The sequence below is a fragment of the Bacillus rossius genome, chromosome 17, assembly GCF_032445375.1.
Source record: "Bacillus rossius redtenbacheri isolate Brsri chromosome 17, Brsri_v3, whole genome shotgun sequence".
Taxonomy (NCBI): Eukaryota; Metazoa; Arthropoda; class Insecta; order Phasmatodea; family Bacillidae; genus Bacillus; species Bacillus rossius.
The window spans coordinates 5,541,399-5,560,700 of NC_086344.1; the positions used below are offsets into that span (position 1 = coordinate 5,541,399).

The window sequence follows — 19,302 nt, forward strand, 5'->3', positions numbered from 1 at the left end:
TTAATTAATATTTAATATTTTTATATTTAAAACATTATTTAATGTTTTATATGTAACATTTTATATGTAATACAATATTTTATGTTGTTTATGTTAGTACTAAACTTGAATGTTAAATTGGTAGTTGATTCATCAGTAATCACTCTAATTTGTAATTTGTTAGTATGAAAATTCATGTTTTATTCCTAGCTATGACTCATTACACGGTATATATGACTCGTGGTTCAGTGTAAGAGCAAGCGTAAACGCCTTAAGTGCACTAAAGTCGAATAGAATTCATAACATCAGAACTACAGGATAACGGAAGTGACAGGTGCAACGTATGTAACATCCTGTGAATAGTTCTTGCAGGGAGGAAGATTGATTTAAAGAGTTTTTTGTTTTTTTCGCACACGCCACTGCTGGTTACTGGTTACTACACGGCATGTCATGAGTAGAGACCTGAAAAATTCGCGGGTTCATTTCGTGTTATGCTAAAATTCAAATAATTATAGGGCTACCTTAGAGCTGCTTATGTCATTGGTTCACTGTTAATCTGGAGGACTGAGGGCCAATTAGAGACCCTCACTCATAGAAGTGTCGAATCACAGGCCACCCTGTTGAGACGACTCACAAGTCAGCAGCCAATGAACAGTTAGCATTTGCCCGAGTGTGTAGAGGATATTGGAGTCTATCCTGGAGGTCATTTAACCCGCGAATTTTTCGGTTCTCTAGTCATGAGAAACCTCAGTAACGGACAAGAAATAAGGATATGCAAACAACACGCACCAAAAAAAAAAAAAAACCAAAATCAGCCGAAGTCAAAAAATTAAAAACATAGCACAGAAAATTCCGTGAACGGAATTAGTTATATATATATATGTGTGTGTGTGTGTGTGTGTAGGTGTGTGTATGTGTGTGTGTATATATATACACACAAACACACACGAGCTTAGACACAGTGGGTTGTAGGTTTCAGAACCGGGAAATCCCGGTCCCGAAAGTATCAGGAATTTCCGGTACTTCTGATGTAGTAAAAGAACTGGGAAATTAAAATCGATTCCCGTTTATTTCGGTACTTTCGGGATTCGACATCTACAGCATGAAATCTCTGTTTTTATTGCGCGCTAAGGTTTATTTCACTCACTGCTGTCCTGTGTCAAAATTCGCTGAAACAAATTCTAGTTTTTAGGAGAAAGTTAGACCAAAAATAAATTAAACAATCTGAAAAATAAAACTCACCCTTTTCAAGGAAAAAATTTCCGTTTTGCGAGAAAAATTTCGCGTTTTGGTTCTCAAAATGTCCAGTGGCTTGAAAACTACAAACAGCCATAAGCCGCCGAGGTCATGACCAAGACAATTAGGATACTATGGCCGCCATTTTGAATTGTTACTTAACCGTTGTAATTTTCGTTACGACCGCCATCTTAAAAATCCGTTATTATTTAGCTAGAAAATTGAGAAAAATTAAAATTGATAAAAAATTTAATCAATAGAATTTTAATAAAATTTTAATTAATAACACACTTACATCAATGTGTCCTCGGTTCTAACAAGGTAAGGGTGAAAATAAAAATGGCCACGGATCCTTCCTCCATGAAAGCCAGTGGAAGACTGACCTCCCACCACTAATGTCAAGGTATATATATCTGCCATCTTGTTTGCGTCTGCTGGAGGCCGTCATCTAGGATCCAAATTATTGTTTTCATCTGCTAGAGGATGCTGCCGCCATATTAGTTTAATTTTTACCCACTGAGTGCAGTAATCATTAAATCCTGTGGCGCCCACAATCTTGCAATTCGGGCGCCGTCTTGGAAAAGCGTAATTATTTTACTATAAATTCTAGAAAAATTCCAAAATTTATTTAGCCTATTTTTTTCATTTGCAATCAATATAATGATTGATTCGTTCAGTTCCTGCCCTTGGTTTTTATTAAATAAAAGCAGATTAGGTTACTAGACTACCAGCCTCCAGTAAGCCAATGATGACATATTGGCCGCCATCTTGGTAACTTGTATTTACTTACCTAGAAATTCGAAAAAAATGCCATAATTAATAAAAAAATAACTCATTAAAATAATGATTGAATCAATGGTTTTCCCTACTTTGTTTGATTCTCGGCCAGTGGTAAGAAAAACTAAAGCCTAAAATAAATTTTAAATTCTGTTTTCAATGAACTTTCGTGGAGTTTATTAATCATTTTTCTCTACGAAAAACGACTCTATACAAGATAACTGTCCGTCGAAATAAATATGTTGTCACTGTGCCTATCATGGAAATCTAAATTTCGATTCTGGGAATACCTTCTAACCAGGATTTGTACTAAGTTAGGCGTATAGTCCAGGTGACTTTGTTCCACGGGGTCAGGCCATGTACAACGGCAGGCGTATAAACCAGACGTTATCGGTAAAAAGGCCTTCGGCGATAACATATAACACATTTCAAGCAGTCAAGACAATGTCTTCGAACTGTCAGACCTAAAGTATCGACAAAATCAATTACAAGCACTTAGACCAAAGGAACATGTTTTATGCTTATTAAAGGACTAAGAATACCTGAATAATGTTTTATCAAGACCAAGGTTTAGAACCAGTAAAAAATTCGACTGAGAAATAAATTGATGTTGATCTTTGGATGATTTAGGTTCACGGTGTGTATATGTATATATATGTATGTGTGTGTGCGTGTGTGTTTTGTGTATTTATTTATGTGTTGTTAATCTTTGGATGGATTCTATGAATTGTTGTTATTACAATAAAATGAAAATAGAATTGGTTATTGAGAATATTATATTATTATTTATTGAAATAACATTTTAAAGTGTAATTAAAAATATACATTGTGCAAATTTGTGAGGTGCAGTATTAAAGTGAGTATTTTACATTATTTTTCGTGATTTTAATGATGTATACACGTGCATTCAATACCAATCAACTTAACCTCCAAATTTAAATTGTCAGTTCTCATTTTATTCTATGCAACTTATGACGTATTGAACGCCTCTTTGAAAATAAAAAATAAAGTTTGTAAAATAAATTATAACATTTATAAAATAAAAATTACTTATAGTAATTATAGTTTAAAGTATATTTAAAATTGAAGTTTTATATTTTTAATTTATAGTTTATTTTTAAAAAAATTAGGATTTTTGGATTTACAACGTTTGAACAAGACAACATCTGTTGGGTCCACTTTAAAATGTGTGTTCAGGTGGATTCAAGAATGGTTTAGATTCACAATTAAATCCGATAAATAATATTTTTTACTTAATTAATTTAATTAATGTTGTTGTTGAACTTTGGATGTTTTACATTGGATCCGGTAGGAAGCGCTGTGATCGCGTTATCGAATAGGCTCCTATTCAAAAATATATTATTTTTATTTCAGTTCGACCCGGCATATGGTGCTGCGATTTGATTTAGGGAAATTTCCAGTAAATTTTCGAATTTAAAACGTTTGAACAGAACAACGTCTGTTGGGTCCGCTAGTAAATATGTGTTATATATATATATATATAAAAGCATTTCCTCTAAATCAATCTAAAAAGAGCGTATGTAAAAACGTACCTATAAGTACGTAATAGAAGTGAAACTTCTATGGCAATTCAAATCTTGACTCGCAAGGGTATCGTAAGGGGTAAAACGGCAGGGACAGAGAGAGAGAGAGAGAGAGAGAGAGTAATAAGACAATCCTCTAAATAAACATGAATTAAAAAAAACACTCCGTTGTGTTTCCCTCTGTCCAATACTCCCTTAGGTCGGAGTGGCGTCAGGCGCAGGCGGGTCCCTACCGGCGCGACCCGCCTATCCCTGCAGCATGGCGGGGTCCAACCTGAGCCGCACGCCGCCACGTGGAGCCCGCGGCCCGCCCAGTTCTCTGCACCGTCCGCAACATGTTCTCCGCTCTTTTAGCGTCCGAAATCGTTTCAATGTCGGTGGTCGTCTCTCGGGGCGTGCGCATCTCTCTCGCGGGCTGTTGGCTGGGAGTTCCCTGCGACATATTGGGTAACCGAAGGGTGGCAGTGCGTGTGGGATTTGTGTGCGTGCTGGGGGCGGCCTAGCAGTGCCACCTGCTACCGACCGCGTCCCGCGGGTGGCGGATACGGGAGCCCAGCTCGAGAGTTGCAATCTCGCTGGGGTGGCTGTGAATAACCAATAGCAGTCCGCGGACCAATGGCCGGCCTGTGGAGTCGTTATCACGGCTGTCGGGGAGAAAGGTAGCCTGAATGTAGCTCGGCGCGCGGCAGAAAGCAGCTTCGTCGGCGAAGGCCCCGCAGGGGAGCTCGATGTGCCCTGGATGCGAAGTGTAGACAAACTGCGGGCTGGAACTTGCGGAGCTGTGGACTGCCGCGCGCGCAACGGAACTGAACAGCATCGGAATTCTGAAGGAAGAGATGGCGGCGCCTTCAAGTTGGGGCCCTGTTGGAGCCAGTGGTAGCCTGGGCGGCGCGACCTTCAACCGACCCGGGAATTTGGGGGGCAAGAGGGTCCGACTCGCAAGATACTTCATTCGCCTGAACGACTTACCCCCACCCTGGCTTGAAAGTTCGTTGGCTGTTGACTGGAAGAAGGAAGATGAAGATGGCGCAATGTCAGGCTGCCTTTCGCTCCGTGCGCCCGCAGTTCAAGCCGGTTTACTGGCTCGTCTGCCCACTTCTGTTTTAACTGTGGCTGCCTGGGCAGCTGTGGCTGGGCCGACGAGTGAAGTCGCCCGCCCCTGGGGGCGCATGCGCCCCTGGTTAATAATAACCCAGGAGTTCCCAACCTATAAATGCGGGCCGCAAGGCCCAAGCACCCAACTCCAGCATGGTTGATTTTTCAGCCCCTCCAACTCTTCTTACCTGGACCCTTCTTCCTCTTGTCCAGTAGTTACCTGCTTGCTTAATGCATGTTATTTGATCCCCACATGAACCGGCCCAGGGTTTTCCCTGTGTCTATGCAGGTTTTACCTGGGTCACATTAGCTAGCTTTTAAGCTAGGTGACCAATGGGGCGTCAGTCATGGCGCCAATTGCAGCCATGGCTGGCCAGTAAACCCCAATAGCACACGATGCACGCGCCCTTGTCCTGCATGGTTAAAAACCCGCATGGTAGAGTGTATAAGCTTCGGCCTGAGACACACTTAGGTCCTCCCCTAACCTGTACCCTCCCCTACACACTTAGAATTAACTTAGGCTAGGAAAAAAAAATCGTTTCAATTCGGCCTAGAAAATATTGCTCCCATCGCGCCCAAAGAAGTTCAACTTCAGAAAGTCTACAAGTGTTGCTGTCTGTGATTGGTAACGTAAACATAGAGTCGTGACCCTGAGATAGAAGGCTCACTACGTGAGCGCGCGCGCGGGAAGGCTTGGCGTGACTCAAACCCGGCACAAAAGGCCCACAGCTCAGCGGCGCGGCGGCCGTGAATAAACACCGGTGCTGCAGTCGTGACTCACCCCCCCACTTCCTCTCCCCAACACCACACTGTAGAATCCTCGCTCCTTACACTTCCATCATGTCGTGTGGCAAATACAGCTGGAGGACTGTGGCGTCACTGAAACACATGAAACACGTCACTGGCGCAGCCATCGTCGTTTGACGAGCTGGATAACTTGAGTTTCCGTCAAACGAAGTTTGTCCAAAAACTAATGCCCCAGTTTTTAAATTGAATATTACCATTGAATAATTTTCACGTTACTAGGGCACACAATACCTCCATACAGTGATCCCATAGACTGTCTTCTCCCGGGGTTTCATGGCTCTCAAAGGCAGTGGTAAGGAATACTTCTCTTCAAGGTCGCCAATCGGCGCTGATACCAGCTTCCCGTGTTTGGGTGGGTGAAGGGTGGTGGCATGACTGGCTGGTTAACCTAGTACGTACTAAGACCGCTAGGGGCGTGCGCTGTCGATACCCAGCGATTGAAGCGATCGCTGCGACGGAGCTTCCTACTGCAACAATTCTTCTGCGAAACCGGCCAGAAACATTAACCTGGGCTCGCGACTTCTATACATTATATATATTCAGTGGTATTACATATCATTGCAAGCGTTGTAGTGTGTTGGTTCTTAGTCACGACTAAAGAGTACCTAACTCGAAACGATTTAGACAAGAGCATGCGCGAGTACTGCGCGAAAAAAATGTCTCTTTTCACAATTAGTAGTGCATATTATGAAAATGTTTTAAAAAAAATAGATTAATTTACATTCAATTTGATGTATGATTTGTTCTAAACATAATATAATAGCTATACCTTTGAAACTGGGAGATACTTTTATTAATACCCTGCATTTATTTAAATTTTTTGAATAATGTTAATTCTCTGTATGCAAAATTTTAGACTTAAGTGCTCGCAAAAATCGAAGACTATAATTTGGTAATAAATTTTTAAAAATTTCTAGCAATTTGTTAAAATTTTAGGCTTTTTTGTTAGTTATTTTTGCCCCCATAATATCTTGACTTCTTATTTAATCCAGAACCCAGAACCCTTCTACATTCCACTCTCCCCAAATTTTGGACCTGGTTCCGATACTGCAAGTTGTGATTTAACTTCGTTACGAAATGCGTACCGCTTACAATCTGCTCGCTGATCAGTGACGTCACAGTGAAACGAACTTAAAGAGCTTTAACTGCACTAGCTGGGTGAATGCTGTTAAAAAAATAACAGCTTAATACTATTTCAAATAATGGTTTAAACACATAGGAATGCTAGTTATCGTTTTAATTTAATTTAATTTAATTACGTAGTCATGTTTTACTTATTTTCTAGCGAAATTTTAAAAGAACAGCAATATCAAAAATATAATTACGTTTACATTAATAAAACATATTTCAATAATACAAATACATCGTCCAAAGACTTAAGTACGATACGAGCTAAACAAGCAACATATAAAAGAATAAACACGAATTGGTATTTTAGAAATTAAACACTGATTATAACAGATTATAAAAAACTATAATATAGCAAAAAGTTAAAAAAAAAATACACAAGACTATAAACTTGACTTCGATAAAAAACATAGTTGGAAAAATAAATGTGTCCATCTTCGATTTAATTTTTGTTACCATGCAATGTCAGGATTAAAAATGTCATTAACCAGATATGCACTATAAGTTGAGATTAGAACTACTTGCGGGACGAGCCACTGGTGATAACACGTGCATTACAACATACCCTATAATATCCATTGAAATGAAAAATAAATAAATCCGAGCAGAAATTAATGACACTGGTATAATCAATATTATTTCGTAGATTCACTCCCTTAAGACTAGATTCGAATTTCCTACAGACAATCAAGACTTTTTATAATGATCTGATCATTGATCAATAACAAGGTCACATCCTTTGTTGTGTCACACGTGATTGAGTAACCACTTCATCTCCTTGTTTATAACTGGCTATGGGTCGTCAAGGGCGTGTCAAGGACACTGTAGTCACAATCTTACATTCATCAACGTGAAGAAGATGTGTATGTTCTTCAAGTCTACCCAAGAAATCCGCAAAGTAATCGTTGTTTATAGCTGCTGTTTATATATATATATATATATATATATATATACACACACACATACACACACAAGCCAATGCCCGCCATATATTGCTATCCATTTTCAACTTTTTTTTTGTAATTTGTTTGAACTATGTACACATACACAAAGCATCACTTAAAAATCTCTACATCCCTCTGTATATATCCATATATCTCAATATCTCTCTTTATATCTGTATGTATTCATGTTTATATATATATATGTGTATCCCTGGCTTTATCTCTCTATATATCTCCCTCGCTCCTCTCTCTAAACCTTTCCTTATGTCTATAGCATCATATATATATATATATATATATATATATATCTTTACAAAACAGAAGACGAACACAAACATTAATTTATATATATTTATAAATATCTATTTTTATCAATATTTTTATCTGTTACAGGTGTGACATAGATACGAGTAAAAACACACGCGTATTCGAATGCAACGTGGTGTCAATATTTCAAATATATCGGTGAAGAAGAATTTTGGGAGATTTAAGATCTTGAACGAACCAAAATTTACATGTATATTATATAGAGGCATTATTGAAGTGAAAACTTATTTAGCTACGATGGGCGATTTTTTGGTAGGGGCAAAACTCATGGGTTCGCGTCACCGACATGCTAGTGACGTGTTGCGCCAGACTGGCGAATCGCAGCGGCCTGTGTACATGCATACGCATATATACACTAATACATTGTATATACTCGACTGTATCATGTGCGTGTTGGACTCTTTTTTGGATGGGTAAAATCTTGTGAGTTCGCATCACCGACATGCTGTAGTAGCAGTAAGTGAAGTTAAACTGTCAACGTGAAAAATTTAATATGTGTATACTGTGCATTGCTCAGTGTACACATGACCTAGGTCTGACATCACTGGTAAGTCATAGATAGGTAATAAATTTTTACGTAATATCGACATACCACTGACATCTGTTGTGACTAAAAAATTATGTAAGGATAAATTATATCATGCTGACATCATACTGATATAACACCAAAATAAATTTCTTACGAACATTTGACATAGAAATAATGACATATTACACATTTATAAACAAAGTTTAAAATTTTCACTTCTATTGACAGTCCCCATGACTGGCGTTTCGTTTTCTTTTATCTTAGGATATGTCTATTAGATGAATTTTATAACAGTAGTACATAATAGGCGATACGGCAACTGGGTTCTGGATGAGGTGTCATGGTGTTGTCCGTCATCGTGGATTCTGACGTATTTCTATTAAATGTATAGGTTGGTTCCTTTCCATTGAGCTACGTATTTAAGAACATTAATAAAAATATATTTTTTAGAGTTATGAGATCCAATATGTAGTGCACAACATGTCGACCTTTAACATTTCGACCTCGACGTGTCAACGTCGAGATATCTCCCTAACAAATGTATAACTCGAAATTTTAACGTCGACAAAACGAGACAATGAACAATCATCCTGATGTGTAAACCTCGAGGTACCATCATCAAAAACATCGATGTCGAACTCGAACAATTACCCTCGATACGTAAACCTCGAGAAGGGTCAACCAACGCAAACTGCAGAGTAACGTTGACCCATCGCCGCATTCTGCAGAAAGAAGTCGACCCTTCACCGCAAACTGCAGAAAACGTCGACCCATCACCGCAAACTGTAGAGAGACGTCGACCCATCGCCCCATTCTGCAGAGAGAAGTCGACCCTTCACCGCAAACTGCAGAGACGTCGACCCTTCACCGCAAACTGCAGAGAGACGTCGACCCTTCACCGCAAACTGCAGAAAAGTCGACCCATCACCGCAAACTGCAGAGAGACGTCGACCCTTCACCGCAAACTGCAGAGAGACGTCGACCCTTCACCGCAAACTGCAGAAAAGTCGACCCATCACCGCAAACTGCAGAGAGACGTCGACCCTTCACCGCAAACTGCAGAGAGACGTCGACCCTTCACCGCAAACTGCAGAGAGACGTCGACCCTTCACCGCAAACTGCAGAGACGTCGACCCTTCACCGCAAACTGCAGAGAGACGTCCACCCTTCACCGCAACCTGCAGAGACACGTCGACCCCTCGCGGCAGCCCCGGTCCCCGAGGTTGCGGCAGGGCGCGAGTCACGTACCCGTTGGCGAAGTCCTGGTCCTCCTTGCTGGAGCACATCTCGGCGGGGATGTCCACCACCTCGTGGGTGCGCAGGGAGGCGTCCATGGTGCCCACGGGGGTGTGCATCGTCCTGCAACCACAGGACGCATCTGTCACGCTCCGAGTACACTCCTTCCATCCTCGGTCTCACACACCATTATGACCTTTATTCTCGTAATACTTTTCGAAAGAGCTACTTCTACAAAATTTAATCCGGTACCTCTCTTACATTTGTTTTTCAGCCAAAAATAGCTTCAACTGATAATTAGAGACAGGAAAAAATCGCGGGTTCGATGACCTCCAATAAAGACTCCAATATCCTATACACACTCGGGCAAATGCCAACTGTTCATTGGCTGCTGACTTGTGAGTCATCTCGAATGGGTGGCCTGTGATTCGACACTTCTATTGATTGAGTGTCTCTAATTGGCCCTCAGTCCTCCAGATTAACAGTGAACCAATGACAGAAGCAGCACTAAGGTATAATTATTTGAATTTTAGCATAACACGAAATGAACCCGCGAATTTTTCAGGTCTCACTTAGCGTAATATCACGGGTGTAAAACGTCGTGCAAGTGATCACAAATTACATACGAAGACTTGCTACACATTTTTTTACACCCATGGGCCATGATTACACTTCTTAGTGAATATATTTTTGAAACTATTTGTGGCGCAACAACAAATGCAAGAGAGGTATCGATTTAAAATTTTCAGAAATAGCTCTTAAAAAATTCAACATGAAATGTGAGACCGAGCTTTAAGATAAAACTGCTGTGGTGGAAGGGTAAGGGTAGTGTGGTCGAGATGATCATAGGACGTAGGATCAGTGTCGGAAAATTATCCGAGGAACGTTATACACATGTTTTTCATGCAAATTTATCTTCTTTTTTCCATAACCAACAGGTTCGCATTACTTAAGATAAGTTTATAAACATTATCCAATAAAATTTTATGCAGATTGGCAGGTAGTTGCGACTATGTATTTTTTTGCGAATAGATTTCCAAACCACCTGTGTGTTGAAACTTTACGGCTAGAGACCGGAAAAATTCGCGGATTCATTCGGCGATGATTTTGCTATTGGCTTACTGTTCATCAGGACGCATCTCAACCAATAATTGGTAGTCTATCCTGAAGGCCATCGAAACCGCGAATTTTTCTGGTCTGTATTTATGGAATTGCCTGAGTTTCGTGGTTGGCTGGGTTTAGTTCAGGTACGTGTCTACTCTCAGCACACCAACCATAGTCAACCAAGTGCGGAATCAAAACTGTCCTGATTGGCCCAGCCAAACAGGGGAATAGTTTCTCTTGCAAAGGCTGCCAATTAAAAGTGAATGATTCCAAGTGTACCTTTTTGCAGTCTAATGAGCGATCAGATTTTTTTGTGGAAAATCATTCCTGTAATCAATCTTGCAAGATAAAAAATAACATATTACACTAAACAGCACACAATTCAAACTGGCCATAAATTATTTTCCAGCACCAAACACAGTTTGAACTGTAGGGTAGGTGACCCAAATATGAGACCCGGCCTTAATATGAGACCCTTGGTTATCTTGACAAGTAAGAGCTTCTACCTATCAGTTGCTCTTGGAACTACCAGCAGCCTCCATTTCTCGACCACGGATAGAGTGAGACTTTTATCTGACGCGCGCGAGATCCAGAATAACAGTTTATACGATATTCTTCATTTTGAGTTTTCGTGAGTGGCATCTTGCAGCTTTATTATCAACATAGAGGTACATTTATATTAATTATCCATTCATACTCTCGTATGAGCAGTGAAGTAAGCTTTCACGTGTATAAATAAGGAACTATGACAGTTTAAAATTTCAGCCTTGTTGTTGTGTTTTGTAGCGGCCATTATAAAGTGCCTAATATGAGACCACTTACATGTCCTAATTTGAGATAGGGTCTCATATTAGGATTAAGGGTCTCATATTAGGTGATTTAGATTTAAAATAATACTGTCGCTGTAAGAACAGTAACTAATAAGTTTATTTTTATATAAAATATCTTAAAATTTTGTAATATAACATAGATATGTAGGCCCTGCTGAGAAGGCCAGGGAAAGCCACGTTTCGATCATCTGCTTACCTCCACACTCATCTCATAAGATGCAGCCGTTGGACGTAGGTTTTATGTTCCCTCTCAAGACATACTATGCTCAAGAAGTAGAAGACTGGCTGCGCCAAACCCAAATCATGTTGTTACAAACTTTACAGTGGCTAAACTTTTCAGTGCTGCATACCAAAGAGCAGCAACAATGGAAATCTCTGTTATTATTTTAATAAAACATGGCTGTTTCCATTTAACCGAAACATATTTCGTGATTATGAATTTGGTGCTTTCTCTGAATCATTAAATGTCCAAGAAACTAAAGAAGAAAATGGAGCTCAAGAGAATTCAGATACAGCCATTTGTAGAGAAGACCAGAGCCACCCAAGAGAAACTTCGATGCAGACAGATCAGCCATGTTGCAGCAGTGCAGTTAGGCCCTTTATCAGACCTGTAGATAATTCACCACTACCAAATTTTCCTTCAAAAGAAACATCCAGTAGATGTGGCAGTGCTAATGTTATCACATCATTGCCATAGAAAACAAGCTTGGATGAAAATGTCGTAAGAAAGAAAAATGCTGAAGCTCGTAAGAAATTGGATCTTGGAAAACAGAAAGGAAACGAAGCTACACCTATACAAACCAGATCTCGCAACACGGACAAATTACGGATAACTACCAAATCATTCATCGCCGTAGATTCTGAGGACTCCAGTGACGAAAATATTTCGCTGCATGACAGTTCAAATGAAAGTGATGAATCTGAAAGTGATGATGATGCAGAGTGTTTGTTATGCTGCAAATATGGCGAGAAATGGCGGCAGTGCCTCAAGTGCTATGGGAGGGCTCATGGAGATTGCGGAGCTGATCCATGTTTTGTGTGTCCTATGTGTGACAAACAAAAGTGCAAAAAGTGACTAAATTATATCAAATATGGAATTTGGAACATAATGTAGGGGATGTCTCATATTAGGAACACGTTTTTGTTTTCATAAAATTTCGCATTTTTTTAATTTCTTAGTTTAATTACTTTCTGTTTTAATACCAGTGCTAAATCCTGTTTTGAAGTAAAAGTGCATTACATAATATATCATCTAATATAAATAAATCTACCAATAGTGGTTTTAATAACAAAATATAAATATTTTTAAAAAGAGGTCTCATATTCGGTACACTTGCCCTAACATTTCCATCAATTGTACTAAACTAATGCCGAGGGTCTAATATAAAACCACTAAATTTGATTAAATTTTGAAATAATATTTAACTGATTACGAGCAGGAGAATAAATATTAACATTTTATCGTGTTTAAGATCTTTGAATCAAATTTACGGTTGATTCATTGAATGTTTCTCTTAAGTTTAATTAATTAAGAAACAGATGGTTTTTAATTTCACATTAATTTGAAATTTAAAAAAAGGCTGGTTTTCAAAACATAAGAGGAACACACTTGTATTAAAAACTACTAATCCAGTTAGATAACTCATATTTTGCAATTGTCCTGAGATTTACAGTTTTGAAGATACATTAATTTCTCTACATACTCGGGGCAAACGTCACATGATAATTGGCTGCTGATGTATGAGATGACTTCCACTGTGGAAGCTCAGAGTTCTCCCAAAAAATAATTGTTAGAGCTACGTTTATTTAGCGTATTCATTGAGTAGCAAAGTAGACTCGAAGAAAATACAGTAAACTCCCTATTATCCGCGGGCGGATGATCCGCGCATGCTACGAAAAAATACAGCACATGTGTGAATCTGTATTTTATTACAAGTGAGCAAATTTGAAATCTACTGACGAGCGTATTGTGTGCAGTTTACAGTAAAACGCCACAGGCCTTCTCTAAATTGTATCCTTGTTACGAAGTAAGTACCGAGCACTTTTATTTTTACATTACTGAAATGTATTGTATGTTAATTATTCAGTAAAATACAAAAATTTCTATCATTATTCAAAAAAAATTACTGTTAATTGTAACTTTTACTATACATAAATTTTTAAGTTGAAATTAATGTTTCCTTTTTTGTTTCCCATTTTCGGCTCTTTTGCGGATTATCCGCGATTTTCACTATCCGCGTTAGCCCTGCCACTTAATTTCGCGGATAATCGGGAGTGTACTGTATACATCTGCCGTGCGTTGATGATCGCACTGCAGTGCTCCTGGCACGCACTTAAAGTTCCTGAGCCAAACAAGGAGATGAAGTGTAATGCCAAAAGAGGTGACCTTGTTATCGACCAATGATCATTCTATAAAAGCTTTAAAATTTATAGGCGATTCTAGTTTAAAAAAGAATGAAAAAAATTCGCTAGTTCATTGAACTCTAGGGCAGACTCCACAGTTACATTGTAGACTCATGCATTCATCCTTTGTTTATTGGCTGCTGTTTAGTGAAGTTAATCAACTTCGTAGCCCGTAATTCGGAAAAATGTTTATTTTTTTATTTTTTTTAAATGCATATTTTCTGGAAATCATGCTAAAGGCTACACACACACACACATGTATGTAAACAAGTCGAAACCTGCCGCTGAAAGAAACTCACCCAATCACGAAACACAAGACGATGCTACAGTGCCTTAACTTTCAGCTAGTCTCAAAATCGTTTTCACGAAATAATGCATGGCCCTACTTATGATTTGATATTTCTATGATTGGGGGTCTCTAACTGGGCCACATTTCATATTAAAAGTGAACCAATTGAAAAAACAGCACAAGTTATAGTTATTTAAATTTTAGCGTATGACGAGTTAAATCCGCGAATTTTTCCGTTATCTAGATATAACACGTATAGTGGACTGCATACCCAATAACTGAGGATGAACTGCACTCGGATCGCGCACGCTGGGGGTCTCCGGTTCGAAGCTAGGAACAGTAGGAGCATCCGACGACTGATGCTGTGAAGGGCAGATCCGTGTCAGTAGAGTGTTTAAGAGGCCACTCCAGTGTTTCAGGGGCACTACGCAACCCGCGTTAATCTCATAAGATTCAATGCTATTTTTATTTTGCTTATAACTAATTAGCTATTATAGATTTCGAAATGATGCTTGCTTGATATGTAAGACAACGATGGTCTTATCAAAGCCCCTTTCTTCAAAAACGTGCATAAATTATGGTTCAAACCAAGACAATACACTTATGCATATTAGAAAAGATTAGTATAAAACCATAATTTAAGCACGTTTTTGAAGAAAGGGGCTTTGATAAGAGCATCGTTGTCTTACATATCAAGCAAGCATCATTTCGAAATCTATATTAGTTAATTAGTTATAAGCAAAATGAAAATAGCATTGAATCTTATGAGGTTAACGTGGGTTGCGTAGTGCCCCTGAAACACTGGAGTGGCCTCTTAAGAGGCCGTGTCACAAATTTGTGCTCCTATCTATATCAATGTTATTTTAAAAGGCAGTTTTTCTCAAAGTCTATAAGAGGTAGGGGCCGGAAATTTTGCCTACTGAAAGTATACAATACATTTAACATAACCGCTTTTTTCAAATTTAGTTATCATATCATATATTATTTCTGTGATGAAAATGATATTATCAATATTTTGATTTGTCCAGATACATTGAAATTTTACTTATATTTATAATTATTTAGCAAAAACTGAAAACGCCATTCAAATGTATTGCACATTACCTTCCGATCAGTGTCTTCATGATCATGATGGGTTTATAAACCTGGGTGTAATCAAGTCTTTAACTATTACATGACAACATTTATACTTAATAATTTGGAGATAGGCCTTTTCTATCCTCAGCCCCTGAACTCTTACTACCTGGTCTGGCGACCGACCTGTCACCCTTCACCCCCCCCTCCCCGACCCTTCAATGGCCCCGTCACCCTTCAACCACCCCATAAGGGGTCTCCGACTGCACATCCCATAAAAAAAAAAAGTTGTTCGTTCATTTGTTTTTGTGTTCGAGGGAAGGTTTACTTCTCCACAAGTGCCACAGTCTTGACACATTTATGCTAAGGGAATATTCCGCTGATGTGACGCCATACGAATGTATTATTCGCGACCATACAACTTTTTTGCTTGTCATCGGGAATAAATAAAATCATGGTGTTTTTTTATACAGGGAAAAACCGTCGTTTATCAAGCAAGAGTGGGGTGTTTATTTCAACTAGAAGAAAGAAAAACAGAGGGGAAAGTTTGCAGAAATGGAGATGCAAGGAAAAATTTAAGTAAGTTTTTTTATCATATTAACATTAATAGATAGTAAATTGTCAACATCAGCTACGAACATTAAAGATAGTCAAGAGATCGCCCAAAACTTGTACAAATTAAATTAAAAGCAATATCCATAATGTAATGTCGTGTGCAGAATGCCAGTGCTGAGAATAGTTTTACCCTCTAGGTTTATTATCATGAGAAATTACTTTACATATTCCCTTGCCCACAATAATCCAATGTTAAATTAGTTTAGACTCTTATGGTGTTTTAATTGCAGTTTTATCATGTTATATTTGAAGTTAATGAAATGGCTAAGAAACAAGGTTAGGAACATAGGAACAACAGGCAACAAAGAAAATATAATATGTGTACTGCCTCTTATTTTATTGTCACTGACACAATTAGGAGTGTCATCCTAGTGTGTGAGTGTTTGAAGTGAGATTTAATTTTTTTATTTCGTTGATTTAGCATTTATTTTGTTGAACATACTGAATGATCAAATTGAAAATTTTATTTGGCCCAATGATGAATCTTAAATAACAGTATAAACAGTGATGATGTGCACGCAGATTGTATAATTTCCGATAATTCTGAAGCAGGGATTGTAATTGTAACTATTTGACATGGTGCAATTATTTTAATGGATGAATTCCGACATCTCATTTATTATATTTCCTTACATTGAAACAAAAAAACACTACGTGGTGAATAGCTTCAAAATTTCTATGTTGAGATCACTATCACATCCAAAATGCGAATGTGCCACCTTGTTCCCCATAAAAAAATAATTTTGTCTTTTACTTTCAACATATATATCACAAACGTTTTGTTGTACATCGAAATGAATAGATATGATATGTGCTATAAATTTTCCTATTTTTATTAACAAAATCCTAAAACTCAGGAAACTGTATCATTGACAGCAAAAAGTACTAGTCGTGTAACAGTTTCAATGATTTTTGAAACGTCTCATCGTATCACAACTAAACTATATGATGAAATGTAAGATACAAAATTTATTTATTGTAAGAGTATGACTGGTATATTGCTAAATTACATCCGACAGCTTCCAAAACGCTGATTGTCATGCTACGTCTGCAGAAGCATTCGTGAAGACTATTTTGTTTGAAGGCTAATCGTGTGTTTTCAATAATATTGCAGTGGCATGGCGAATGAATTAGTCACATTCAGCACAACAGTCAATTACGAAAATAAAATATAATGTTTGTAAATACTGAGTTTAAATTATCGAGTAGTCAGTGTTTTCCATAATTAATCACTGTCTTTAATTATGGAATGTAGTGGTAATCCTGAATCACATATAGTGCAAATGATGTTTGACAAAATAACCATATTAAATATATATATTTACAGTGTGAGGCCGGGCCCCATCAGAGTCCCAACTCCCACTGCAAGCACAAAATCCCTGTTACTTCCCACAAGGTAAAAACTTGCCCAGATGGGGCCTAACCTGCATATTAAAATTCAAAATCAAAGTGAACATCAAAACCTATGCTGAAAAATGTAAGGTGGCAAAAACATTGACCGAACACAGGAAATATATTTTCAAGATTTATTGTTAATCTTAATATCTCACAAATAGTACAAAAATAGTTAGATCTCATAAATATATCACAAATGTTTTATAATTGACTAGAGATATCTCATAAATAATACAAAAATAGTTAGATCTCATAAATAACAAATATTTTATACTTTACACACAATAAATATTCCTGACTTTAATACTTTCTTTGGTTTCAAAACTCTAGGCTAGAAGAGTACTTTTATTACAAGGTACATTTAAATGCTTAATGACTTTAAACCAAACATAAACAAATCATTAATCAACTCGCAAGGAAAAGGTCTTTGGAGAGCTAAAATCAATTACTTATTGAAAGCAATATGGCCGCCCACAACAAGCAAAAAGCGAAGGAGGTGCAACAAAAATTGACCAAGTGCCAATCCACATTATGAACACCTAAAGCAACACTAAGCTTACACAGGTGCATCATATTCGCACAAAACACAAGTCCAATGGTTACTACTCACAGTTGTTTTCATCATTATCAAAACTTTAAACTCTACTGGCCATATCATAACAAATAATTACAACACCCATACTTAGCTCTCCAAAACACCTTGCCTTCTGTCAATCTCTCTCTCTCTAATGCCTCATGATGATGTTGGTGATGGTCCTGCTGCTCCCTGCCTAACTGATCAAAATCCCGGGCTTATATACCCATTTCTCACCCCCCCCCCCCCTTTTCCTCCTATTGCCCCTCCAATCTCGGGATTAGTAGAGATGATTTTCGAATGTTCTAGAAAGATCTTCATACCAGTTCACATAATCGATAAACAACCAATTTCCGGGATTTATTCTTCTTCTTGCTAAATCCGGAGTTGGTAACACTGAATTCGATGTTGTGTAGGAATGAAGTCTCCACTTTGTCTATGGTATTTTGTTGAAAGCGCACTGTCTTCTGCCGCACACAGCCGTAGCTTATCTATGAGTCGTGACGTCACAAGAGGTCAGTTTATTCCTACACGTCAACAATAGAAGGTAAGCTTCTTCATGTCCTTAAATGTTTGGTGGTGGAAATTTAATTTAACGTCTTGTGACCAGACACGGTCACAAGTGTTAATTGCAAAATTCTATTGAAATAATCTGCATCCCAAATATCTAAAATATCAAAGAATAAATTGGATATATAGTTTTTACAAGAATTATGTTAACAGCAGGTACTTAATCACTAAACAAGAAAATTATATTACGTCAAGCATCAAGTTATAAGAAATTTCAAATTAAATTTTAAAAATGAATATAGACATAAACTGATGTGCATGATTTCGACACCGATGCCATGTTGTGGGGAAGAGAAAATGAAATGAACGCCATTCAAGAACTTGAGAAAATACTTTCAGTCAAAATCAAACCATGTGGACTATTTGTAGACCCAGAACTTTCATATTTAGGTGCAACCCCGGATGGAACTGTTGACTCTGATGGCCTTGTTGAAGTTAAGTGTCCATCGTCAGCAAAAGAAATTTCTCCTGACGATGCTATACTATCTAGAAAATTCACATTCTGGAATGTAAACGATAAAACACATGTTGATGTTATCAACAAGAAGCATGCTTATTACTATCAAGTTCAGGGTCAGCTTCATGTTACCAGGGAATTGTATGGTATTTTTTGTCTGTGGACTCCATTGGGCTCAAAAATAGAAAAATTTATCGAGACTATAATTTCTGGAATTGTCAGATGAAAGAAAAACTTATGTATATGCAGTGGCGTAGCCAGGATTTGCGTATGGGGGGTGTTAAGAAGCATGGCCCCCCTCCCCCCGTATTAAAGCGGGGGGTCCGGGGGTCCTCCCCCGGAAAAATTTGGATTTTAAGGTGTAAAATAGTGCTATTTTAGCAGTTTTC

General features: G+C 38.1%; 1 protein-coding gene across 1 annotated transcript in view; it reads right to left on the reverse strand.

The window, feature by feature from the left end:
- The window catches only part of LOC134540769 (mitogen-activated protein kinase kinase kinase 12), a 271,532-nt gene that overhangs the window by 169,066 nt on the left and 83,164 nt on the right, over positions 1-19,302 (reverse strand). The window contains exon 2 of the mRNA XM_063383683.1: positions 9,615-9,725. Coding sequence (XP_063239753.1) covers positions 9,615-9,725 — 111 coding nt within the window. The remainder of the gene's footprint in view (positions 1-9,614; positions 9,726-19,302) is intronic.